We start from the raw sequence: 26896 nt of genomic DNA on the forward strand, positions 1-26896 counted from the left end.
CACTTACTTGATCATCTGCGGCACAGTGACCTTGGAATTTTCTTCAAATGCGTTCATCATGAGCCCATTGCATCGGATGTTATCCACACACTGGAATCAGAGAGAGGACCCCAGGGTCAGAGCTCTCCATTCCTGGACCCAGGCCCACCAGGAGCTCTGCCAACTGTAAAGTTCACATGCCTCAGTCTGATACAGGGTCCTCAAGCTTCAAGGGCATTGTCTTGGCAAAGGCAGGGTCAGCGTGGCGCATCCTTTAGACTTTGGCTGGAAGTCAAGTCTCAGTTGAATGACCTTGGGGAACTTACTTGACCTCAAGTCTTAGTTTCATTATATGCAAAGTGGGGATAATGACTTCTACCTCACTGGGTTGATTACAGATAACCACTGGGATGCAAAATGAATGCATCTGACACTGACCATTCTGTTGCTGACCTCTGGGGTCCAGTGTCAAGGACAAGATCAGATCCATGGTGATGTGGGATCTCTCTCCTGGGAGGCCAGCCCAGCAGGGCCTCTGCGCCACTGCACGAGGGTGCTGAACTGTTCTCTCTGTCCTCTGACCACCACAGTGCCAACACTTGGATGCTGTGGATGGTTTTCCATATGAAGAGTCCATGGGTGTGGGGCCCTGGAGAAGGCAAGGCTGCTGGCGGGAGGGGCACAGATGATTGTACATTTCACTCGGCCTCCAAAAATATTCAAAATCCAAATTTTGCTTTGAATAGGAAGTACCCGCCCAAACAAAAATAAAAACTGCATCTCTTGGGGGAGCTGCCTCTTTTCCCCTGCACTGTCCCCTGCCCTGGGTCTTCACATTTCTGCCATGAGAGGGTTTCTTCTTGGCATAGCGATAGGGAAGACTTGGTGGCACATCACAGAATCTTCTGGTTTTGAGAATGTGTGTGTTGCAGGGAGGAGGGTGTCAAAGTCATTGGGAAGTGGCAGCTGAGAGCTGGCACAGTGGGTGGTGGAGCTCCCAGGCCCAGACTTCTGGGCAAGGCCACGACCCCAAAGAGGGAGGCTCCTGTCATTTGCATTTCTCAGCCCCACTTCTCCCACCCATCTGACAATCTCTCTAGGTTTGGTTCTACCAGCAACTCCAAAACAAAGAAGACTTGGCCATGGGCTCAGAGTGTTATGGAGGCAGGAGGGCTTGGGGAAGGGGCCAGAGGACTCCCACCTTGACCCCTTCACTGGCATCCACAACGGCTGCCAGGAGGGCAGAGGCCTGGTGGGCACCCTCCGGGCAAGCAGCCCCAGGCCTTTGACGGCTGTGGCTCACTGGGGATGTGAAAGGGCAAAGCTCAGGGTCTGTAGTTTTCTCTAGGGCTTTCTGGGTGTTTTGAAGACATGTGGGAAGACTCAGAACAGGCACCTGCCATGCATCATCCCACCAGCCTTACTCCTCTGGGACTGCGAGATGGGCAGGTGGGCCAGAAGGAAGGCTGGCAGCGGCAGTCAGGGGAGCCTGGAAGGCGCACAAAACCAAGAAGGTGGGGAGCGAGCAAGGGAAGCTGTCCTAGGTCCCACGAAGATGCTGCCCTGCCCTTTCAGTTCCTACAGGCACAGGCCTCCTGCAACCCTCTAGACCATGGGGGGCCACCAACCTCCCTCCCCTTCTGCTGTTGGCTGCTCTCCTACCACCCCACCCTGCAGAGAGGATGGCCAAGGCTCCCAGCTGCTGGGATGGCACATCCCTGACCCATCACAGGCCCTTGCTGGGCTCAGGGAGGGGCCTGTCCTGGGGCCTAAACCCCGGTGCTGCTGACAGCCTCTTTATAGACTCAAGTCTCACCCCTTGTACTTTAGGCACCCATGGGCACTCTGGGTCTGCTCACTGGTGCCTGGAAAAGTCTGTGCGTCCTGCTTAATGCTCCAAATAGGGTGAATGACCCTAATGCTTACAGCAGGCCAAAGCAAAACTAAATCTTCCGTGTGCATAATTGAGGCTGGGTTTGATCTTAGGTAGCTGCCCCGACTCACTGAAGAAGCTACCCTTGGCTTTCAGGGACACTGTTCTCTCGCTGTGAACATTATTACATGTAATATGTTCAGACTTTTCTGTGCGTATCAATGACCTGGGGCATGTACTAAAATGCGGATTTACAGGTCACATGCCAACAATTTAGATCTGTAGGTCTGCAGGATAGTGGGGAAAGGGGAGGGAAGGGTCCAGGAAACTGAAGTTTTTAAAATCATCTTGCTAGGTGATACAGATGCAAGAGGGGTTTCCAGACCACACTTTCAAGGTGACCCAGGGGACTACAAACGGGATGGACTAGCTGAGCTCAGCTTTGGGTAGGGCTGTGGACTTGGAAGATTCTTGCATCTTTCTCTGTAGAACAGTGCAGCTACTCCACCACCCCCACCCCCTACCTGCCACCAGCCAAACCCCTGACCTGGTTAGGCATGAAGGGACCACTCGCTTTCAGGAACAGGTGACGCTACTCACCTGGCTGATGTCACTGGTCCACGCTGCCTTCTCCTGTCTGGACGAGGCCACTAGGATGACCGTAAAGGGCGGGGAATCCTTTGGCTCCACCCCGATTTTAAAATCCAAGTGATCTATGTCTTGGCCGGATCCTTTGGCTTCCAGTTGTAAAACATAAAGTTAGCAGCATGAATGTGGACGCCTTTTCAGGTGGAAAATGTTTTAGTGGTCCCTGTCGTACGTACCGGTGGAGGCTCTGCGTTGGTAAGGCACCAGGCCAATTGCTGCTACTTTCAGAATATTATTTTCCTAAGTGGGAAATCCCCATTTCAAAGATGGAAGAACTAAGACCTAGCTTACAACCACTCAGGGGCAGTTCCGGATTCAGAGCAGGAGAGCCTTTAAGGAATCACAGTCTGCCCTCTGCCCTCATTACACCAATGGAGGTGAGGTCGCGGGCGAGGACTTGCCCAAGGCTCCCAGCAGGGTGGTGGCCAAGCCAGGGCAGGGCTAGAATGGGCCTCTCAGCCAGGCCCTCCTGCTACCCCAAGGTGGTTCTGGGGCCAAATGAGGAACTTCAAGATCTTAAACTTTTATGGATTGGGCTGGCCATTTAGTTCAGTTTAGAGCTCCCCAAAGCAAAAGTGAATTCTAGGTATTTTTGTTACTGCTCTTAACCTGAAAGTCCCTTGAAGTCTTGAAAGCTGTTTATTTCGAAAAACTAAAACCACAGCTTCAAGATTCTTTTCAATGCACTCACATTAATTGGGGGTGCACTGAATGGGTTCATGGTGTAAAGGGCCTGCTTTGGTTCTGCTTTGCTCCAAAGCTCTATGGCTGTGTGATGTTGAGGTGGTTTCCTTCCCCCTCTGGGCTTCAGATGTCCTCCTGTGCAACAGGAGTGGGACTTGATTTCTCTGAGGTTCCTGTCCCTTCCAGTTCTGACACCTGAGAATTTTAGGAGTCCTTGCTGGGCACGGGGGAGCCCATTCTCCTGGGACTGTGCTGGAGTCTCTGAGAAGTGGGTGCCTGTGTGTGGGTGTGTTTCAGGTGGGGAACGCTTGTGGCCATGCTCCCACCTCCCTGGGCCTAGGAGGGTAAAGAGTTTTGGGGCCTGACAGTGCCACTTGAGCCTGGGTTTTCCTGTGGACCTGCTGTGGCCAAGATGAAAGAAGGCTGCACTGGTAGGAAGGCTCCAGGTAAGCTGTCTCCTCGTTTATTCTTCCCTTGGGGAACCACTTGATTTGGCCCTTATTGGAAGGGCATGAGGGGAGCAGAACCCAGTGGTAACAGGGGCTGAACAGGGTGCGTGCATGAGGGCGTGTGTGTGTGTGTGTGTGTTTGCCAAGTGTGTGTGTGGCAACCTCCAGGCCCATGCCCATCCCCATGCCATGCTGGGCCTGTGATGCTGAGGTGCTTCAGACACAGCCCACCCCAGGAGGCCCATTCTGAGGAGGGAAAAGAGCACGGGTCCTGCTGGTGTCCCCACAGGGCAGGGCATCCAGAGACATCTCTGAGGGTCTTGGCTTGGGGTCAGTGAAGAAGGGAGATGAGTGCCAACTTTGGCCCAATCAAGAGAGAGTAGTGATCCCACCCCCTAATCTGAATAATGACCCCACCTCCAATTCTGATGCCTTGGGAGATAAATCCCATCAAACATCACAGGACCAAGGACTCTGCCCTCCGCACACTTCCCCATTCAGCCCCATTTGAGTTGTTCAGCCCCTTCTCACCGAGGTCTTGCCTCCCCTCCTGGCCCCTGCTAGGGCATGGTTCTCTCTCTCAGGACCCTCAGCCCTGCAATCCCTCTGTCAGTGGCCCCTGCACATTCTTTCCTTTTCCACTGCAGGACAGAGATAGGGCTGGGTGTGTCCCTGGCTTCCAGCATATGGCCCCAAGAGCCCTTGTGCATGTCACACACAGGTGTGTGAATGAGGGGTGCTCACTGAGATGCTGTGACCCCAAAACCTAACAGTGCCAACTGGTCCAGCAGCCCAGGGAGCTTGGAACGAACCAGGAAGGTGGATCAGGGTCATCACCTGCCGGGCTGGGAGCTCTTTCTTTAAAGCCTCAGGCTCTGGCCTCTCCACACCTTATTGGAAGTACAAGGGGAGCAAAGCCCAGCTGTAGCAGGGACTGAACAGGGTGTGTGCATGAGGGCATGTGTGGACCTCCCCTCCGCACTTCAGCATCCTCCATTCCTCCCAAAGAAACTAATGCCTGGCCCAACCTTTAGGAGTGAGCGTGTGTGTATCTGTGCAAGCACACACATGCACACATGCAGCTTTCACACTCACCTTCCTCCTCCGTGCTTTCTGGCTCCTCCAATAAAGTGCAGTCAATGAGGGATATGACTCCATTCTGAAAAAGAGCAGCAGGGGCTGCTTTGGATTGAGGGGTAGATATGCTGGTTTAGGAGTCCCTGGATGATAGGGTTGGAGGGGACTTTAACAAGGAGCATCCATGTATACACACAGATGTATGGATGGATATATTATATGCCAAGTGGGTATTTTGCTTTTTCAGTGGAAGGACTTTATCTTCATATAAGAAGCTCAATGAAGTGGGTCAAAGGAGATTGTCTCAGAGAGGCCTTCCCCAAACCAAGGTTGAGTTCTGGCCATGGGTGGAGCGGACAGAACCTGGCCTGCTTGGCCCCTTCTTGCTTCCACAGCAGCTCCAGGGCATCGCTTCATAGCCCTAAATCTGCAGAGGTTTGAAATCCCCCGTTTTAGGCCAAAGCTATCAGGTTACCCACAGGAAGACAGAGGCTGGTCTTATGGGTATTGTAATTCTCATTTTACAGGTGAAGAAATGAAGACAGAGAAGTTGCATGTCTTGTTCAAGGTCCCCTGGCAAGTTAGCAGTGAGTCTGGAGAGAGCCTCAAGGGCCCGATCCCAGTCCTGGTCAGTTACTTATTTTAATTATTAGGAATACCTGGAAAAATGCCTCCCATCCATGAGTGTGGGAGCATCTCTTGGGTAGGAGGTCCCTTAACATTGTAGTGAGAAATAAGAGTGGCCACAGCTGTGGTGGTTGTAAGACATGTTCACAAATTCTTTCACATTTTTCTTTTCAAAAGGCAAAGCCTAATTCCCTTCCTCTTGAGTGTGAGCTGGACTTAGTGGCTTACATCTAATTAAAAGAATAAATCAGAAGTGATGGTGTGCCACTTTGGAGACCACATTCTCCTGCTTGCTCTCTTGCTGTCTCTTGCATCACCTGTTCTGGGGGACACCAACTGGCATGTTGTGGGGAGAGGTCTATGAATGAGGAACTGAGGCCTCCAGCCAACAGCCATGGAGGCATATCATCTTGGAAAAGGATACCCCGGCCCCAGTTGAACCTTCGGAACACTGCAGCCCCAGCTGACATCTTGACTGCAAACCCCTGAAATGCCCTGAGCCAAGACCACCCAGGTAAGTAGCTCCTGATTTCCTGACCCACAGAAATTGTGAGGTAATAAATGTTTGTTTTAAGCTACTACATTTGGAGGTAATTTGTTACACAGCAACAGATAAAGTAAAACAATGATGAATGATAATGGAGACCTGGCCATGTGACTAATCTATATATGAAAATGCTTGCAGAGCAGGCTGCCCCTTGGGAGGCAAAGTGGACCACCAAACCTGTGTTTGACTTCTTGCTTTGCTCTTTGGTGGCCTTGGGTTAGCCCCCAGGACTAACCCACTGGGCTTGCCCAGTGATGTCACTGAGCTTGATCATTTTGAAAGCCCCATCTAGCTCTGACATTCTCTTACTTCAGGGTCTCAAAAATTCTTACAGTCGTTTTAAATCTTGCAGATCTGTAGTCTGCCCCCTTCAGAAAGGACTTAAGGCATTCTATTGCCACTTGGATATTTCAAGAGAAGTGATTTGAATTTTAGCTTATGGCTATTGGAGAGTAGAGCATAGTGATTAAGAACACAGACTCTGGAGCCAGACTGGCTGGGTTCAAATCCCAGCCCTGCCACGTGCTGGCTTCTTCTGTCTCACTTCCCTTGTCTATATAAAATGGGGAAAATGGTAGTATCCGTCTCAGTGGGCTGTTCTGGGAATTAAATATACATAATGTATTTGAGCGAGTTCTTGCCCCATAGTAAGCATTATGCAAGGATTGATGTTATAAATACAAGTTCGTTATTCATAATTAAGAGTGACAATGTCTGTTATCCAGTGAGCACTGAGCGTGTACCTGACACGAGAACTCCCTCACTTACTCCTCACAGCACTCCTGTGAAGGAGGTATTTCTACACCCTTTATGCAGATAAGGAAACTGAAGCCTGATGAGGCCATGTGACTTGTCTGAGGTCACCTACTGGCGGGTGGCAGTGCTGGGATTTGAGTTGATTTCTGATTCCATGCTCTTTGCCAATGTGCTAAGAGACTTTTAAAACTAAAAACAGCTGGGTGCGGTGGCTCATGCCTGTAATCCCAGCACTTTGGGAGGCTGAGGCTGGTGGATCACCTGAGGTCAGGAGTTTGAGACCAGCCTGACCAACATGGTGAAACCCCGTCTCTACTAAAAATACAAAAATGAGCCAGGCATGGTAGCGGGTGCCTATAATTCCAGCTACTCGGGAGGCTGAGGCAGGAGAATCTCTTGAACCTGGGAGGCAGAGGTTGCAGTGAGCCGAGATTGCGCCATTACACTCCAGCCTGGGTGACAAGAGCGAAACTCCACCTCAAAAACAAACAAACAACCCCCCCCAAAAACCCCCACAAAAAAACTAATCACAAACAAGCAAACAAACAAAAAACTCCAGATAAAATAAAACTAACATAAAAACATGCTTTTGGATTTTCAGAGCCTTCGTGTCTTCAGTTTAACCTGCCTCCACTGACCCCCGCCACACCCCCAGCCTAGACAGAGATCTTATCAGTAGAAACTCCAGAGCTAATAAATAATGAAAGCGTTCCTTGACACATAATTTGGTTAAAACAGAAGTATTCAATATTTGTAAATTAATTTCCCCTTGTGCAGCCAACCAGCTAATTTGTGGCCATGTGAACATAAGCAACATATTCCCTGAAGCCATTGCTGGGTATGTTAGCTCTGCAGGAGGTTATGGGCCAGGCATCCAGGGTCTGGAAGAATGGTTTATCTGATGCTGTGGCTTAATTAAGAGCACCCTCTGGGCCGGGCGCGGTGGCTCACGCCTGTAATCCCAGCACTTTGGGAGGCCGAGGCAGGCGGATCACAAGGTCAGGAGATCGAGACCATCCTGGCTAACACGGTGAAACCCCATCTCTACTAAAAATACAAAAAATTAGCCGGGCATGGTGGTGGGCTCCTGTAGTCCCAGCTACTTGGGAGGCTGAGGCAGGAGAATGGGGTGAACCCAGGAGGCAGAGTTTCCAGTGAGCCGAGATCGCGCCACTGCACTCCAGTCTGGGCGATAGACTGAAACTCCATCTTGGGGAAAAAAAAAAAAAAGCACCTTCTGGCCCTTTCCAGGCCACAGTGTGTTCAGGCTTCCAAGGTGATGAATGCAGGGCTGGAGGGACTGTAGCTTACAGAGGCAAGTGCTTCCTAATTGACAGTAAATCCACATCCACTGTGAGCTCACTGCTAACTTATCTGTGCAATGTCTCTGTGAGGGTCAATGTCCTTATTTGATAGAGGAAGTGTGGACAGGGGCAGGGGTCTTTTCCAGGGTCACATGTGTGTGAGGGATGGAGCTGGGACTGATGCTGAGCTCACAGCAATGAGACAAGCAGTGGGCTGTGTCGGGGGACAGGAGATCCTGCCCAGGCCACAGGCTTTACAGCAGAGGTGGCACTTGAACAGGCCTTGAGGCACGTGAAGGTGGTCTGCCAGGGGAGAGGAGGCTGTGTGGCTGAACAGACAGCATGAGCAAAGGCCCTGGGCCTATGAGGAGTCAGGAGGGGGTCTGAGATGCTCATTCCCTCCCCCTTTAGGGATGAGCTGGTTAGCTGAGCATCAGGGTCTCATGCAGGGCTGCAAGGTCCTGAGGCTCTGTGTGGAGCAGCTCAGCAGCCTCCAGGGCTCCTGTGCTGGAGGAGGGGACACCTGAGAAGGTCACTGGAAGGGGCTCTGTCAGAGCTCCTTTGGGGTGGAGATGAAAGAAAAGCTCTGAGTGATGCCTTGGCCCTCAGCCAGTGGAGGCCCTCTACCCTGCCCTTCACACCCACCACACACAGACACAGACACACACACCACACACACAGATACAAAAACACATACCACACACACAGACACACAAACACATATCCCACACATAGACACACACAGATACACACATCACACATACAAACACACACACACACACACACATACACATACACACACATATACACACCACACATACATCACACATACATAACACAGAGACACATGTACACAAAAACATACACCACACACAGACACACACACATATACACATATACCACACCCACCCACCACATACATACATATAAACATACACAGATATACACATAGATACACAGACACATACCACACACATATCCACCACACCTGTACATAGAAAGACAATACATATACACACATACATATGCCATATACCATACACACACACACACAATGAACACACACAAATGCACAGAGACACAACACACATAGAGACAAACACATACACACACTATACACAAATACACACATCATATACACAAATATATACACACACATACATACACACACCACACACACAGACACAAACACATATACACATACATACATACTGATATGGTTTGGCTGTGTCCCCACCCAAATCTCATCTTGAATTTTAGCTCCCATAATCCCCACGTGTCATGGGAGGGACCCAGTGGGAGGTAATTGAATCATGGGGGTAGATTTTTCCCATGCTATTCTTGTGATATTGAATAAGTAACACAAGATCTGATAGTTTTGTAAAGGGCAGTTCCCCTGCACATGCTCTCTTTCCTGCTGCCATGTAAGACATGCCTTTGCTCCTCCTTTGCCTTCCACCATGATTGTGAGGCCTTCTCAGCCACGTGGAACTGTGAACCCATTAAACCTCTTTTTCTTTGTAAATTACCCAGTCTCAGGTATTTCTTCATAGCAGTATGAAAATGGACTAATACACACAGAGAGATATAAACACATACAGACACACACACATATACATACACACCACGCACACATACACACACATGCATATACACATACACACACACACCACATATACAAACACACAGACACAAAAACACCACACATACATACACACAAACACACACAGACACACACACATGCACACACACATGCCTTTTAGGGGTCTGTCCAGGCCCTCTGGCTCCTCTGCCCAGGTGCCCAGTGTGGGGAATCTGAAGCCCTCGATTCTCACCTTCCCATCTCCCAGGATTTCCCTAGTGGAAAATCGGTCAAGTTCTGCTCTCTCCAGCTGGCCAAACTATGGGTTGTGTGTATATCTGTGTGTGTGTGCATGCACACATCTCTGACACCCCTGCCCACCACCTGGGCCCATAGACCCTATGGCCAGGACAGCGCCTGCATGACCCTGGCTGGGCAGCCCCCAAGCCCCTCTCCCGTAGCCCTTACCTTGGTCAAGTGAAGCTTCCCTCCAGAGCCTCTGGTACAGATAATCAGATGCTTAGAAAACAGGAAGCACTGTCGCTCGCCCTCTTTCTTTAGGGAGAGAGACCCCAGGCGCCCCCTGGTGATCTTGCCCTTTTCAGACATGGGCACCTGAATGAGGGAACCTGTGGGTGGAGGAGAGAGACCCTGAGCCCATCTCCTGGGGTGACCTTTGCCTCTGACCCAGCCTTGAAGGTTGAGATGCTGGGGCAGCAGCAGTGGGACAAGTCCATTCTGTTTCCCAGTGGCAAATGTGCCCCTGGGATGCTCCTTTAGGCCTCTCTGCAGGGCCAGATGGCTGAGGGATGAGAGGTGATCAGAGAAGTTCCATGCAGGGCCCACTGACATCCCAGCCAGGGGCTAGGGGCTAAGCAAGCAAAGGAACCCCAAAGGGCATGGCCCATGTGGTGAGAATGAAGGGCTGGGCTGAGGTCTGGGGATGGCAGGGAGCTGAACAAGTGGGGAACTGGCTGCAGGCCCCGAGGGGTTAACAAGATACATTGCACTCCTGCTGGGAACTGCTTAGGGCAAACACTGCCTCCCATCCTATTTGTAAAAAAGATAGCTACTAAGATTTAAAAAAAAAAAAAAAAAAAAAAGATACATTGCATTCCTGTTGTCCACAGCCATGGCAGGCATCACCAATCAATCACTGCACCATACTGCAGAGCCCAGACAGAGCTTCTCAGTCCTCAGCACAGCACTCTAGGAAGCCATTACTGAGCAGAGTAGGTGCCTGTCATGAAAGCCACTGCTGCCCTACTCTGGTGTACCCACCCTAATACATACCCTTCAGGCCCCCTCCCCACTGAGGTCCCCAGCTCCTCACTGTTCCCAGGATTCAGGCACTTGAGGCCTCCCAGTGGTCTGGCTTGGGCACACCTCCCAGCCTGCACTCTTACCATTGTCCCCTTCTTCTGCCTCACATGTAGTTCTGGGTCAAGTTAGCCTGAGTGTCACTCTTAGTTCTGAAAAGCCCTTCCTTCACTCTGTCTTCTCTGTGAATTCCTGCTTATCCTTGGGAAAGCCCTCGTGACTCTCTTGGTCCTGCTCCAGGCCACCACTCTGCCTCCTGCATCAGGGAGATCCACCTGGCACCTGGTGTTCCTGCGTTTGTCCCCTCATGACTCTCTTCCTCTGTACCATAGGCTTCTGGAGGGCAGGGCTGAGGCTGTTCTCTGAGTGTCCCCAGAATGCCCTGTAGGTCTGGCATGAGCAGGGCAGGTATCAGTGCTGGCTGCATGACTGACAAGTGAGAAACACCTTGCAGAATCCACTCATTTGGTCTCCAGGTCCAGCCCAGCTGGAGAGGGAGAAAATGCCTTGACTCAGGGTGATGGAGCAGATTTCTGGTCTGTGGGGATACTGCCCACCCCAGGAGGGGTCATTTCTTGGGCTACTTCCAAGCCAGGTCCACTTGGGGTTCCTTCAGAGGGGGCCTAAAATACTATGTGAGAATATTTCTGGCACAGAGAATGCCCAACACAGCCCAAGGGGAGCTGAGAAACAGGCAGGGCTGGCTCTGAGCTCAGCAGGTCACAGGGTGGGCCTGGGGAAGGATGTAGGGGCCACCACACACAGGGGCTGGGACAAAACTCCGAAAAGGTGATACCCTTGTCCAAGGCAGCTGCACGGGCCAGCGGGAGGCGCTGGCAAGTATTTCATTAGGCAGAGAATCCCAGGGCTACAGAGAAGGGACTCTGGAGGTCTGTTTGAGGTGGAGGTCACCTGTGAGGCAGGCCAGCAGGAGCTGAGTCTCCCACAAAACATGGAAGTTGAATGTGATGAATTTCAAATGCATTGCAGTTCTGATGTCAGTCCCCTGAGCCAAAGAGAGCCTTCAGCCACCCCTCTCAACGGGGCCGTGCCTCTCAAACACTGCTCCCAAGGTAAGCGAGGCTGAAGCATGGGAAAGACCTTCTACCCATGAGAACCACTGTGAAAATGGTCTCTCCAAAGCAGCAGAGGCTGATGAGGAAAGGACAGGGGAATGGACCCAACACTGACCTCCTCCCAGACACTGAAAACGCTTCTGACTCACAGAGACAACTGTTAGCTCCTCATCCCCCGCCCCATACTTTCTCCCCAAAAAGGACATGTCGATGTTTACTATGACATACAATAGACAAACCAAGGCCATCTGGGTAGAATTCTGTTTACATCTGGAGAGAAGGAAACTGTGAAAACCAATAATATCTGCATCTATATGTATAGATACTGACATCTACATATAGCTGTTGCATTCCGCCAGCAGCCTGGGAATATTCTGCAATCACATTGGCAGGTCTTGGCATGTGGCAGCCAAACCAACTGGTGGTGTCCCCGAGTGCCGCCTCCCTCCCGCTGCTGGGGCCCACCTGGTGGGGGCAGGGGAGACAGGGTGCAGAGGCCATACCTTGTCTCACAAAGGTCTGGCTGGTGTCCAGGAGGATCTCACAGCCTTCGATGATCATGCGCTCGATGGCCAGGTTTTTCCGGATGTTCTCCGTCTCACTTACTTCATCGTGCATTATTCTGTGGGGATGGGAAACTGCACAGTCAGAGACAGGCTGCCCCTACTTCCCAGGGAGGCGAGAATGCCAGGCTTCTGGCCAGACCTAGGAAGAAAGCCTGGCACACGGATTCTCAGGTGGAGTCTGTGGTCATGGAGGGGAAGGGAATGTGCATTTACTGAGTGCCTGCTGCATGCCGGGCACTCATAGGCACGACCTCATTTTATCCTTCTGACAGCTCAAGGAGGCAAGTGTTCTTATTTCAGAAAAAAGAAAACAGAAGTCAGCAGCTATGAAGCACATCTGTCAGATTTTACAGTCTGAACTATGTAGAACAGACAGCAGGTGCAGCTCAGCACTGGGAAGGATATGGGAGCACAGGAGACATCCTGCGTTCATGACCCTGACCCTCATCCTTCTACCAGCCTTATTCCCATCCCAAGAACAAAGCTCATTACTCCCTCAGGGCCTTTGCACTTGCTGTCTCTTCTTCTTGAATGCTCTTTCTCCAAATATTTGCATAATTGTGTCCTTAATATCGCTTGGGCCCTGAAATGGCTTACCTTTTGGAGCACCTGGCAATTCCGCTGGCTCAGGGGATGACTGACCTTAGCCTACTTCTGTAGGCTCTGGCCCTTCTGGAGGGAATATAGACAACTCCCCTATTTCGCTCTCCGACTGCTGTAATACCCCTCCTCTCCAAGAGATGGCGCCATCCAATAGCTTTTACAAAATGGCGTTGGTGGGAAAAGGTGGGTGTGAGCTGCCAATTTTGCCTTGGTGGGTTTCCAGGAGTCTTGGGAAGGTAGTGAGGAATTTGGCAGTGGCAGGGTCTGGGGAGTGGGGAAGGGGGGCTTCTGGCAAAAGTACTCCACCTACTCCAAGCAAAGTACAAAACCTTTTATCTGCTGCTGATGCCTGAATTTCCACAGTTAAGACCAACAAGAAGGCTGGTTAATATGTGTGGCTTACAAACTTCTCTCATAGACATTATTCAATTTAAACCCCAAAACAAAGATGACACTGCCTCTTCCGGAGCTGGATCTGTGCTTAACTGAATCAGCATGACATTGACCAGATTCCTCAATCCCTCTGATCCTTAGTTTCCTCATCTACAGAATGCTGGGGCAAAGGTGGAATAAAAGGGATTTCAGGTACCCGTGCAAGCTATGCCATGCCTGGCACGTGACAGCTGCTTAAATAAAGGGTAGTAGTGATTGTTGTTGCTATTATCATTGGTTGCAAAAGAGTTATTATTATCTTTCCTGGTTGAGGACATGCATTTTAGGCTTAAATTCACTAGACTAGCCCTTTAATAAATGGACCAGAGCCTTTAGCTGGAGTCTCTTCCTTGGGAGCCTCAGTTTCCCCCTTTCTTCCCCAGCAATGCTCTTCTTGGAAGCCCAGACCCCTGCTTGATGTTTGAGAGGGAGGCACCTCTGGACACATGCTAGTTCCCTAGAGATGGATCCATTATGGAAATAGCCAATGGTAATTAAAACCACTTCTCTTGATGAGGGTGGGGTTTTGCGGGGGAAGCCTGTGTTTGGTAAAACACAAGGCGGGTAATTCCAAGGTAGCAAAACTAGTTTTCCTGAGCAGCTGCAGTTTACACATTCCAGCCCCAGGTGGGGGTCTGTGTTCGGGACCCATATGCGCACACAGCTGGGGAGCTCTGGGAAGGCGGTGGGAGTTTCAAGGTCGCGGTGGGAGTTTCAAGGTCGCGAGGCTCCTGGGAGCCCTGGAAATGATGATTTGGGTTATCAGCGAGCAGAGAATATAGGGGTCAGGATAAAAAGGTGGGAGGAAGGCCCAGTCCCCAGAGGTGGGGAGTGTTTCTGAGCGCAGCCTAGGAGGGGTTTGGCTATCTAATGGCTTCCTGCTTGTGGGAGCGTGAGAGGAGAATTAAAGGGATGCTGTCATGGTGATAGGAAAACCTTCTGTGCCACTCGGGCTGGGTTCAGGGCCAGGTACAGGCAGTTGGGTGGGAGGAAGGAAGAGTAGGCCATACACCTAGGATCCCGGGGATAAGGGATCAGGGTCTTATGTCAAATACCTTGGCACCATGTGCCACCTGCAGCTCTGTTTGCAACAGGATAAGATATCCCTCAGCAAGGAGGAGCCTGCTGCCTTACCGGAGTCCCAAACCTTCTCCCTTGGGGAAGAGTGTGTGGGATTTGGATCCCTGGGCGTGGGAGGACTGGAGTCCCTCCACCTTCCTGCTTGGTGGTTTCGTTACTCTGCAATCACACCCTGATGACATCCTTGCCCTGATTCTCCACTCAGGTGTGCAACTTGGCTGGGTCATGGAAGGATCGGGGGCAGCCTATACCCTGTGCTGTCCCTCCCTCCACCCAGCTGGGAGCTGTGGCCTGGTTGGCTGCCCCTTGCCGGCCTCAGGAAGACTTTTAGGGCACTGAGTGTTTGGCAGTGCCCTGGGTAGGGCCGGGGCTGGATCCCAGGCCCTGCAGACTGACCTTCTCTGTAGCCCTTGGCAGCCTAGTTCTGACCACAAGGCCCTTCCTCATCTCTTGGTCTTCACAGGGTGCATACCCCGGGGCTCAGCTTCTGGTTCTCATCTTTTTCCTGCCCAAGCTAATTCCCTTGGCGATCTCACCAGTGCTGTCGCTTTAAACACCATCTGCAAGCTGATGATTGCCGGATTTCTCTTTCCCCTCTGCTCCAGACTCAGATTCCCCAGTCCCTTCTTGTCATCTACACTTGGACATTGAATTGGCACCTAAGTTCAACATGCTCCCAAGAAAGCTCCTGAACTCCCCTCCAGACCTGTCCCTCCTGCAGTTTTCTCCAGCTCGGTTGATGGCACCTCCGCCCTCTGGTGGCTCAGCCCCACAGCCTGGAATCACCCTTGACTCTAGTCTTTCTCTTTCCACATCAAATCCATCAGAAAATCCTGTTGGTTCCACCTTCAAAATGCATCCAGGACCTGAACCTCTTCCTGGATGACCACAGTCATCTGCTGCCTGGGGTGCTGCAAGAGCCCCCTCCGTGCTCCCCTGTGTCTGCCCTTGCAGAGGAAGCTTCTCTCTGGGCTTCAGGGGCTGAAAGAGGGCCAGGTGAGGGGCCTTGACCAGAGGACTGGGGCACTAGATTGGACAAGCCATGTGCTTATCCAACCACTGCCACTACCTGCCTCTGGTTAACTAGAGCCTTGGGCACATGAGGGCCTGTCACCCAGGACCCCCTCTGGGCCTCCTATGGCCACAGGTTTTGACACATTGACACTGGAGAGCAGAGAGTGCCTGGGAGTCGCGGACAGTCCCTCTCCTGGGAGGTGTTGAGTGCCCAGGGCCCTCCCTCGGGCCCGATCTGTGCCAGGGATAGCACAGCACCCACTATTCCTGCCTACTGGGGCTTGAGTTGTAACCCCCTCAGGACCACTCCAGGGGCCTCTGCTTTGAGCTGTGGCAAGCTGTGCCCCTCCCTTACAATCCCCATCTGAACTCAAGCTTTGTCAGGGGTTCAGCGAACTCCTGGTGAGGGGCACCCTCAGCCCTGCCCTGTCTGCCGGTCTGGTGCACTGAAGAGCCAGGCCTCACCTGGACAGCTCCTCCAGTTTGGACTTGGCGTAGTCCAGGCTGTTGCGCTCAACGTGCTCATGAGGCGTGTGGGCCAGGAGCTCATGGAGGGTCAGGATGTACCTGGGGATCTGCGGGCAGGTGGGAGAGGTGAGGGTGGAGAAAGAGCCAGGGAAGTATGGCCGGGGAGCAAGGCAGGGGCAGACAGGGAGTGAGCAAGAGAGAGAGAGAAAGAGGGAGAGGGAGAGGGAGAGGAAGGGAGGGAGGGAGGGAGAGGGAGGGAGGGAGAGAGAGGTGGCGAGGGCGGGGGAGAGGGGGAGAGAGAGAGAGAGCGTGAGCACGGGGTGCGGGCCAGGGGAGAGAGAGAGAGAGCACGAGGGGGTGGTGGGAGAGAGAAAATGGTTCTTTTAGCCCAGAGGACTTCCATGAGCAGAACTGAGGAAGGAGATAGGCTGCCCTTTGGTCACAGACTCTAACTTGGAGGCTCTTCCAGGGTCTTGTCTAGGGTTCTGCTCTGGCTGAGGGTGGGGTGGGGTGCTCAGGAGCCAGGAGAGAAAGGTGGCGTGGACAGGCCCACAGTCAGCTTGCCCTGCACCCAGCATTGTCGGCTGCTGGCCCTGACCACCTCCCCCGCCCCCTTTGGCAGCCCAGAGCTGGGGTGTGTTAAGCACTCTGCCCCCACTGCCATGGTCCATCCCCCACGCCTGCCTCCCTGACTCTACCCCACCCAGGCAGGGCCGGACGCCACCTGGAACATGGGGTAGGTGAGGAAGGTCTCCAGCGTCCTCTCCTCGCAGTCAGGCTTGGCCTCGTAGTGCTTCAGCAGCTTGTCGAAGTCACGGTTCTGCTTGCAGTGGGCCAGGATCTGCAGGCTGTACTGGTGGTTGCGGACGAACTCTTGGTAGATGTTGAGCATGGGCAGCAGGATGTCAAATAGGTCAGCTGGAAGGACGAGGCAGTCAGCGGGTGGCTAGGGCAGCTTGGTGAGGACAGAATCCCCTAGGCCCTTTGCTCCCCCAGCTACACCCAGAGAGGCCAGGGGCCAGGTTCAAGTTCCCCACCCCAGAGACATCTCTGCTCTTGGGGATGACTCCAGTACCACTGCCCTATCCAGTGCTAGTAGGTGGGCCCCCATCATTGGGACCACATTAGAATCACAGACTCTTAGAGACGTGGGGCCCTGTCTAGTTGACACTTGTGATGGGAGTGTCAGAGAGAGGAGGTAGAGTGGGCGCTGTGGGGTGCCACCTGGATCCCCCCAGCTGCCAGGAGTGCTGGTGGCCGATGGCTGTCAGCTGGGTCCCTCTCCAGGCATTGCCCTCAGCTGGAGGAAGCTGCCTTGCCTGGTCTGTCCTCCTGCTTCAATTCAGGACACCAGTGTGAGGTCACCCCTTCTCCAGAGCTTCCTGTGGGGTCGGCTGAGGCTTCTGTTGCAGCTGGAAGGCTGCCCAGTTCCTCCCTCTGCCTGCCCCCGTGCCCTATGGTGCTATGGCCTAGGACACTCCCCAAGAGGCCACCCTCCCTCCTGCAGTCTCCGTCCTGAGACAGAAGTGGCCTATCTGAGGTCACAGGGCAAGTCAGCAGCCGGCCTGGGGCTGGGTCTCCTGACCTCCTGATTCCAGGGATTTCCTACCATATGACACATGAGTCTCTGCTCCTTCGTTCATCTGTCATTGTCCCAGCAGGGCTTCCAGGCTCTGCATTATCTAGTTCACCAGGTGGGGCCCTTTCTGCCTATAGTTCTGTCTCAAGCTTCCTGGGTATATACTTTGCCTTTCCAGTGCCCCCAAGTCCCAACCAATCTCCCCAAATCTGCCCTTCAACGATTTGATAGGCTGGGATGGGGTCATGTGAAACATCTTCCTTATCTTTATTTATTTATTTATTTGATGGAATCTTGCTCTGTTGCCCAGGCTGGAGTGCAGTGGTGCAGTCTCGGCTCACTGTAACCTCTGCCTCCCGTGTTCAAGTGATTCTCCCACCTCAGCCTCCCAAGTAGCTGTGACTACAGGTGTGCATCACCACACCCAGCTAATTTTTGTGTTTTTTGTAGAGATAGAGTTTTACCACGTTGGCCAGGATGGTCTTGAACTCCTGCCCTCAAGTGATCTGCCTACCCTGGCCTCCCAAAGTGGTGGGATTAAAGGCGTGAGCCACTGTGCCTGGCCTTGAAACATCTTCTTCTTCTTTTTTCTTTTCTTTTCTTTTCTTTTCTTTTCTTTTCTTTTTTTTTTTTTTTGAGATAGAGTCTTGTTCTGTCGCCCAGGCTGGAGAGGAGTGCAGTAGTGAGATCTTGGCTCACTGCGACCTCTGCCTCCTGGGTTCAAGCAATTCTCCTGCCTCAGCCTCCCGAGTAGCTGGAACTACAGGTGTGCACCATTACACCTGGCTAATTTTTGTAATTTTAGTAGAGACGGGGTTTCACCATGTTGGCCAGGCTGGTCTCGAACTCCTGACCTCAGGTGATCTGCCTCCCACAGTGCTGGGATTAAAGGCATGAGTCACCGTGCCCGGCCAAAACATCTTCTTATAAGTCCCATTTAAGAAAGGAAACATGGTTTCCTTGTAATCAACTTTAGATGGTAGCTCATGTGATGGGTGTCTGACCACCTGACGGACAATGTCTTCAACAATGCAACTGCAGAATATGCGGACCCCATCTTTCTAAGGACACCTTATTTTGACCTTAGAGAAAAACACGGGTCTTTGACTTGAGAAAAATAATAGTGCCTACTTCCCCCTGGGAAGCCTCCATGCCTGAGGGCAAGGGAGCTCTGGAGAGCCAGGCCTGGGTCTGCTCTGTGCCCTCCACCTATGCAGCCTTTGCTATTCCTTTACTTCCCTAAGCCATTTTCTTTGCCTCCATCATGGAGATGACACCAACACTCACCTTTATCTACCAAATTAAGAAAGTGAAAAAAAAAAAAGAAAGACATTTGGTGTAGGTTGAGGGTGAGATGCAGGAGGTTCTTCTGTCTGTTGCTTGTGGAACTAGAGCAGTGCAGCCATCTTGGAGAACAATGGGACAATATGTATGAAGCAAGAGCTTTTCACATGTTTGGATTCTTTGTTTTAGCAATTCTGCTCATTGGAAACCCATCCCAAGGAAATGATCTCTAATATGGAGAAAATTTCTTATGAAGAGATGATTATTTCTAACAACAAAAAATTGGAACAACTCTAAGAGCCAACCATAGCAGATGGTTAGATAAATGACAGTGCCTTCATGGGTACTGGAGTATTACACAGCGATCAAAAAGCATGCTTTTGGCATGAGAAAATGCTTATGGGATAATGCTAAGTAAAAGAAAAAAAAAACAACACACAGCAAGATACAAATTCTATATTCAGTATGTTTGCAATTATGTAAAGTGGAAAAAAACCCAAGATCTATGCACAGAAAAAAATTGGAAGAAAACACACCAAAGTGTTTATAGTGGTTGTCTTTGGGAAGCAGAACTATGCTTGATATTTTTAAACATTTTCTACTTTTATGGGTTCTCAATTTTTCTGAAATGGATGTGTATACATTCTTTATAAAAGGGGAAAGTGGATAGGAAACTAAAAATATATCATTTCCTCTTAGAAATACAGCATTTGCCAACTTGTCTTTTCTCTTCTGCCCCCTCTGAGGGATTCTGTGGGTTTTAAAAAGTGACACTCTATTATGCTCTAGAAGGACAAAACTGCCCCAGGCTTTTGGGGTGGCCCCTGGAGGGGGACTTCTCTGGGGGCCTCAGTGAGGGCTGACTACTCACCCAGGACCAGCGTGGGCCAGCTGGAGATGCGGGCCTTCAGGCCTTGGTAAAAGATCTGATGCAAAAACATGATGGTTTCGCTGAAAGAGAAAGCACAGGGTCAGCTCTGCCCCAGGGACTTCCTGCTCCTCCAGAGGTGACTGTCCCCAAACCTCCTGCGTGACTTCAGCAGCGAACCCTTTTCTCATGTGAGACCTTAACGTGAAAACTGCATCGGCAGGATGGATGATATAATCTGGGGGGGCCTGGTGCTAAATGAGAATGCAGGCCCCTGGTTAAAGAATTACTAAGCATTCCCAGATGGTGACAGCACAGCATTAAATCAAGCCCAGGCTCGTCTATGCATGGGGTGGCACATCCACGGGCCGGCAGAGGGCAGGGAGCTGCTCTGGCCAGTGGCCTCTGTCTCCTCAAGTCCCGGCCTGCTGGGCCCCACACCCCCTCCCCCAAGGTATCTTGGAGGAAACCAGGGCTCTGGCAAACACGAGTAAAAGCCATGGATCAACAGAAGAGCTAGAGTTTGGGATTAGCACAGAGAGGGGCTGAAATCTGCCTGATGCCCCTTCCCGGCTGTGAGACCATGAATAAGTTATCTAAGGTCTCCCAGCCTCGAGTCCTTCTGTGTAAAACATGAAGGTGAAATGAGGAATCCCCTGGAAGCAATGGGACAATTCGAGTGCCCAGTGCACAGGAGACGCTCAGCAAACGCTAGTTTCCCAACACCCAGTAACCGCCCCCGCTGTTTGGAATCAAAGTCAGAGAAGCCAAAAGACCCAGAGTCCCGCTGCTTGCAAAGCCCCTGTTTTGTCGCCACGTAAGGTGCTGAACTCGTATTCTCATTGGCAACTTAGCGCGGGCTGGGTACAGGCAGCCACATTTGCCCGGCCTTCCCCGCAACCCGTTTTCCACCCACTGCTCCCCAAGCAGCTGGTCCCAGAACACAGTCCGGGCGTCTCCTCTCCCAGGACAAGCTGTGAGGACTGAGAGAACACCAGAGCGAGGCGGCTTCTGCTGCTTCCTGAAGGCGCCCCTATTCCTTCCTGCCCAACCATTTTCCCTCTGCTCCTTAGCTCCTACCACCTTGGAGACGTGGGGGTTTCCCCCAGATGCCCCCTAGGCTCTTTGTGGTACACTCCATTTATGGATAGGAAAACTGAGGCCCAGAGAGAGAAAGTGAGTACCTCAGGAGTCAGGGACAGCCCTGAGCCTTTGGGCCGGCCCCTCTCTGTCCCTGGAATGTTCTCCTGTCTTTCTTTGGCGGCATTCTCCACGGTGTGCTCTGGGCTCCCTCCCGCCTCTGTTTCTCCAGTGCTTTGTTTGGCTGTTTGAGGCACCTGGTGTTTCCCACCTTGGGGTGCTGGCCCTTCTCCCAGCAGTTTGTGCTCTGAGGCAGCCCTCCTCCATCTCACTGTCTTAGCACAATGAGAGCCAAGGGTGGAAGACATTTGGTGAGCACAGAGATGCTCCAGCATCGAGGCGGTGGGGGGCAGGGCACAGGGGCCAGTGGATGGAGGGGGCTCAGAGGTTAGAGGCTCAGGACCCCAGAGGGATGTGAAATGTCCTGCTCATGCCTGCTTTGCAGAGAAACAGGTAGGGTGGGGAGACAGAGGATGTGAGAGAGATAGCAAGAGAGAGAAAGGGGTGAGGGAGATAAGAGAGGAAGGGAGGAAGAAAGGGAGGGAGAGAGAACAGAACAGAACACAACACCTCCAGGCTAAAGGGCGAAACTAGCAACTGCATTCCAGAGAATATACAGAAAGAAAGGAAAACTGAGAAAGACCGAAACCAATGCGAACTTAAAAATCCAAGCAGAGAAGACTTTGAGCTCTCACTTCTGAGTGTGGATCCCACCAGTATTGTGAATTGTCTATCATCTCCCCAAAGTTCCAAGAGAAAGAGTCCCTCCAAGTTTAGCAACTTCTTATGACCCTTGGTAAGGCTGGTTTCTGTCTGGCTCTGACCCCCAAATGAGTTTGTTGAATGGATAAATGTTCCAATTTTAAGAATTTTGGGAGTCCACATGTGAAGACCCTTCAAAATGTCCAGTAGCAAGAGACCAACCCAGGGGTGCACGAGAGTGCAGAGAGGGAAGAATGTCTGACTTGAGGTGGGAGGCAAGGAGGTCAGGTCAGGGGACTCTCAGGGGTTCTTGAGGGAGCCATATTTGGCAGCCATCCCCAATCTTTTTGGCACCAGGGACTGGTTTTGTCAAAGACAATCTTCTCATAGACGGATGGTGGGGTGGGGGAGGTGCGGTGGGGAGATGGTTTCAGGACGATTCAAGTGTATTACATTTATTGTGCACTTTATTTCTATTATTATTATTATTATTATATTTTTGAGGTGGAGTCTTGCTCTGTTGCCTAGGCTGCAATGCCATGGCGCGATCTCGGCTCACTGCAATCTCCTCCTTCCGGGTTCAAGCGATTCTCCTGACTCAGCCTCCTGAGTGGCTGGGATTACAGGTTCGCCCCAGCATGCCAGGCTAATTTTTGTATTTTTAGTAGAGATGGGGTTTCACCATGTTGGCCAGGCTTGTTTCAAACTCCCGACCTCAGGTAATCCACCTGCCTCGGCCTCTCAAAGTGCTGGGATTACAGGCGTGAGCCACCATGCCTGGCCTATTTCTTTTATTATTATATTGTAATATATAATGAAATAATTATGCAAGTCATCATAATTTAGAATCAATGGGAGCCCTCAGCTTGTTTTCCTGCAACTAGATGGTCCCATGTGGGGGTAATGGGAGACAGTGACAGATAATCAGGCATTAGATTGTCATAAGGAGCACGCAACTTAGATCCCTCACATGTGCAGTTCATGATAGGTTTTGTGCTCCTTTGAGAATCTAATGCTGCTACTCATCTGACAGGAGGTGGAGCTCAGGTGGTAATGTGAGCAATGGGGAGTGGCTATAAATACAGATGAATCTTTGCTCGCTCATCCACTGCTCACCTCCTGCTGTGGGGTCCAGATTCTAACAGGTCACAGACCAGTGTTAGTCTGTGGCCCAGGGGTTGGGGACCCCTGATATATAGGATCTTGACATATGTCTAGATCCTTTTAGATAACCCTGAGTACTGCCATGGCAAGATTTAGGCTAGCCATTCCCAGACAGCTTCAGCACAGCAGACAACTGTTCAGGATGGACCAGGGAGGAAATGAACCTTCTTATATCCCAATACTGCACATGCCTGTGTAGCAGCATATCAGGAACATCATAAGCTAGAATTATAAAAATTTAGTTGATGAAGCCTCCATTTCTAAGGTTAAATTTAAAGAATTTCACTTGTAATCCTACTACTCAGAAATTACTATCATTGCCCAGCCAACTAAAAAAATTATCTCATATTGACTTGATTTGCTTTAAAAAAATCAAATTATTAATGGGTTGGTTGAACATTTTTCTTATATATTGGCCATTTGTATTTCTTTTTAAAAAATTGCCTAGTCATGTTCATTGCTATTTTCTCTCTTATTAATCTTCTCTCTTATTAATTTTAAATAACTATATTAAGTGTATAGTCTGACATCTATGTTGTAGACATCTTTGCTCAGCTATTTGCCTGTTGATTTTGTGTCTGGTGTTATTCTGAAGTTTTTCCATTTTTCCTTGTAAGGCAGACCATTTTCTTTCTGCTTGGCTTGGGGAATCATATCTTTCCCCACTCCCAAACTGCTTACATACTCACATATATATTATTTTATTGTTTCATTTTTACATGTAAATACTTAACTATTGTTTGCTTTGGTGTACGATATGAATAAGGGAGATAGACATAGCCTTTCCCTCAGTTTGGTTAGCCAATTGTCAATTCTGGCTAACCAATTAGCCAGATTAACCAATTAATCAAATATACCAGCTTTTTACTAGGCTGGTTTTTCATAGTTACCAAATTCTTGCCAGGTGAGGTGGCTCACGCCTGTAATGTCAGCACTTTGGGAGGCTGAGGCAGGAGGATCGCTTGAGTCTGGGCACTATAGGGAGACCCCGTCTCTACAAAAAATAAAAAAAATTAGCCAGGCATGGTGGTGCACACTGGTGGTCCCAGCTACTAAGGAGGTTGAGAGGGTGGCTTGAGCCCAGGAGGCAGAGGCTGGCAGTGAGCCAAGATCACATCACTGCACTCCAGCCTGGGCAACAGAGTGAGACCCTGTCTCAAAAAAAAAAAAAAAAAAAGAAAGAAAAATTCTAATATATGCTTAAGTCTCTTTCTGGACTTTCTATTTTATTTTGTTGATCTTGGATTAGTCTTAGGTTGTTTTTATTACTTCACAATATATTTATAAGCCTTTATAATATATTTTAATTACAGGTAGGGAATTCTTTCATTGTTGTTTTTTAAGAACATTATCTGTTTGTATGCATTCATTCTTCCAATTGAATGTTAAAATCATTTTGCTAGGCTGCACTTTGATTGGTATTACATTAAATTTATAGAATATTTTGGGTGAAATGACATCTTTACGACACACATCTTTTCATCCAGGTGCATCTCTCTACTTTACTGTGTCTTTGTTTATGCGTCATCACATAGGTCCTGTGTTTCTTCCTAGACAGTTTATGTTCTTGTTGCTATTTCTCATAGTATATTTTCTAAGTGGTTGCTGTAGATATAGGGAAAAACTACTGATTTTTCTTTTTTTTGAGACAGGGTCTTGCTCTGTCCCCCAGACTGGAGTATGGTGGTGTGATCTCGGCTCACTGTAGCCTCGGCCTCCCGGGCTCAAGTGATCTTCCCACCTTAGCCTCCTGAGAAGCTGGGACTACAGGTGTGTACCACCATGACATTCTAATTTTAAGTTTTCTGTAGAGATGGGATCTCCCTATGTTGCCCGGGCTGGCCTTGAATTCCTGGCTAAAGCAATCCTTCTGCCTCGAAAGTGCTGGGATTAGAGGCATGAGCCACTGTGCCCAGCCTGATTTTGCTTATATTCTAACAACATGAACTCCTAATAGTTTTTAGGATTTTTTTTTTTTATTGACCCTGACCTCGGGTCTACCCCACAGAGCTGCTTCTCCTCCTTCTCTTCTCATTAAATAGCAGCCCTTCCCACCAGCCTCTCAGACGGAACCTGGGAATCACCTATCACCCCCTCCCCCCTTCATCCCTATATCTACTCCATCAAAGCTGCTGATTCTGCTGTCTTCTGTCTGTTGCATCTGCCACCCCTGTCACCTCTGCCTAGACTGTTGTCAGTGCGCCCCTAACTGGTCTTTTGCTTCCACTCTTGCCCCTGGTCCACCCATTCTCTACATAGTGGATTCATCTCTTAAAAATTGAATCTAATCAGGGGGAGTGGCCTTAACTTGGCCTTCAACACCCTGTAGGAACTGCCTCTGTCTGTCTCATGGGCTACTCCCTCTTCCCTATGCCCTCTTACCACTCTGGCCTTCTGTTCCCTGGATTTGCTTTCTTCTGCCTTAGGGCCTTTGCACAGGCCATTCCCTTTGCTCTCACCACCCCCTTTGTTTGCATAGCTCTTCTACTTATCAGAGCGAGAGCGAGAGCTAGAGAGAGAGAGAGAGAGAGAGAGAGTCTGTACACACACAAACGTGCTATTTTTAAAATCAAGTTTTGGTAAAAAGAAAATTGGAAAGTTTTCCACTTTTCTCATATGTTCTATAACAGTTTAAATAAAAATGATTGATTCTTTTAAAATGCCAAGTTCATTGCAACTCTTTAAGGGGAATATACCATGCACCTTTCTCAAATCTACATGACCCCTTGAAGGTGGAATACCTAATAACATCTTGCAGAGCTAGTGTTCCATTCACTCATTCAACACATAGTGATTGAGTACCTACTAGGTTTCAGGCACTTGCTCAGACAATGGTCTCCCTGTGTCTAACTCCAGCAATGATAAAAACAGAAATAGTCCCCATCAAGGCTGCTGGATGCACAATTCTAGTAGGCACCATTCACAGCCTAGTGTATGCCAGGGGTTGGCAAAGTATAGCTCATGGGCCAAATCTAGCATAGCTGCTGTTTTTGTATGGCCTGAGAGCTTAGAATAATTTTTACATTTTTAAATGGTTGAAAACAAAAGAAAAGTTTTATTGTAATATAGCCACACTCATTTGTTTTTGGATTATCTGTGACTGCTTGGTTGTAACAGAAATGGTATGTCCCACAAAGTCTAAATCATTTGCTATCTGGCTCTTTACAGAATAAAGTCCACCCACCCCTGTGCAATGCGAATGGTGCTCCCAGAATTGTGCAGTGCACAGCTGGTGCAGCTGTAATCTATGGCCTTGTCCCCATTCATATTGAACAGTTAATATAGTGAGAGACCTAGACACAAAAAGAAATCTTTATTTAAGTGTGATGTATGCAACAAAGAGAAGCATAGGGGCTCTGGGACAGCACGACAAGGGAACATAAGCCAATGTCAGCAAGGGACGTGCGGGTGGTCAGGGACATGGCATCCAAGGAAAGACATGAACAAAGAGTAGGACTGCTGTTGGAAGGAGAGTAGGGTAGGAAGAATGTTCCAGCCAGAGAGGTGGCCTGACTGCAGGACATGTTCATTTTGCCTGGTTCCCTCCCTGAGCCCAGAAAGGGGCATGACATACCCAAGGCCAGTCCAAGGCAGATAGGGCTGGGCAGGAGCAGGACAGAACCAGGCCCCTTCACTCTTGCCCCCACACCCTACCTGTTGCATTGCACCAGTCACTCATCATGGGTTCCAGGGCCTGCCCCTCATCACCCTCCAGCCCATGCAGACAGGATGAATTGATTGTGGCATGCTCCCCTGCTGAACCTCATCATTCCCTCAGCTCAGGGCTCCAGGCAGCCACTGCCAATCAGTCAGCGCAGGAAGCAAGATACAAACCATCTGCCACTGGGACAGGATGCCTCTTGTCATGGGCAACACCTGTGGTTCCCTGCACATGGCGCTGGGCATGGTTTTTATTAAAGGGAAATAGCCCGTCTCTAAGCTTATTGTCTTGGCTGAACAAAGCCTGCTGCAAATGTTTAGTTCAAAGATCTTTTCCCCCCTATTTGAGAAGTACACAATTAACACCCTCCCCAGCTCTGCAACATCCTCAATGAATCTGCCAAGCTGGAGAGA

The 26896-nt window shown here is 50.2% G+C and overlaps 1 protein-coding gene across 9 annotated transcripts in view; it reads right to left on the reverse strand.

Annotated features, from left to right (window-relative positions):
• Nucleotides 1–26896, reverse strand: part of RASGRF1 (Ras protein specific guanine nucleotide releasing factor 1) — a 130559-nt gene that overhangs the window by 54928 nt on the left and 48735 nt on the right. For all 9 annotated transcript variants that reach the window (XR_010109970.1, XR_010109969.1, XR_010109972.1 and 6 more), the window contains exons 6-13: nt 19820–19899; nt 16810–17003; nt 16083–16192; nt 12426–12544; nt 9995–10155; nt 4729–4792; nt 2453–2589; nt 8–90 (exon numbers count right to left, since the gene is read on the reverse strand). Coding sequence is in view for 5 of the 9 variants with exons in the window: in XM_055098999.2 (XP_054954974.1) it covers nt 8–90; nt 2453–2589; nt 4729–4792; nt 9995–10155; nt 12426–12544; nt 16083–16192; nt 16810–17003; nt 19820–19899 (948 nt within the window). In the remaining 4 variants the exon portion in view is untranslated. The remainder of the gene's footprint in view (nt 1–7; nt 91–2452; nt 2590–4728; nt 4793–9994; nt 10156–12425; nt 12545–16082; nt 16193–16809; nt 17004–19819; nt 19900–26896) is intronic.

This window comes from Pan paniscus, chromosome 16, assembly GCF_029289425.2.
Source record: "Pan paniscus chromosome 16, NHGRI_mPanPan1-v2.0_pri, whole genome shotgun sequence".
NCBI lineage: Eukaryota > Metazoa > Chordata > Mammalia > Primates > Hominidae > Pan > Pan paniscus.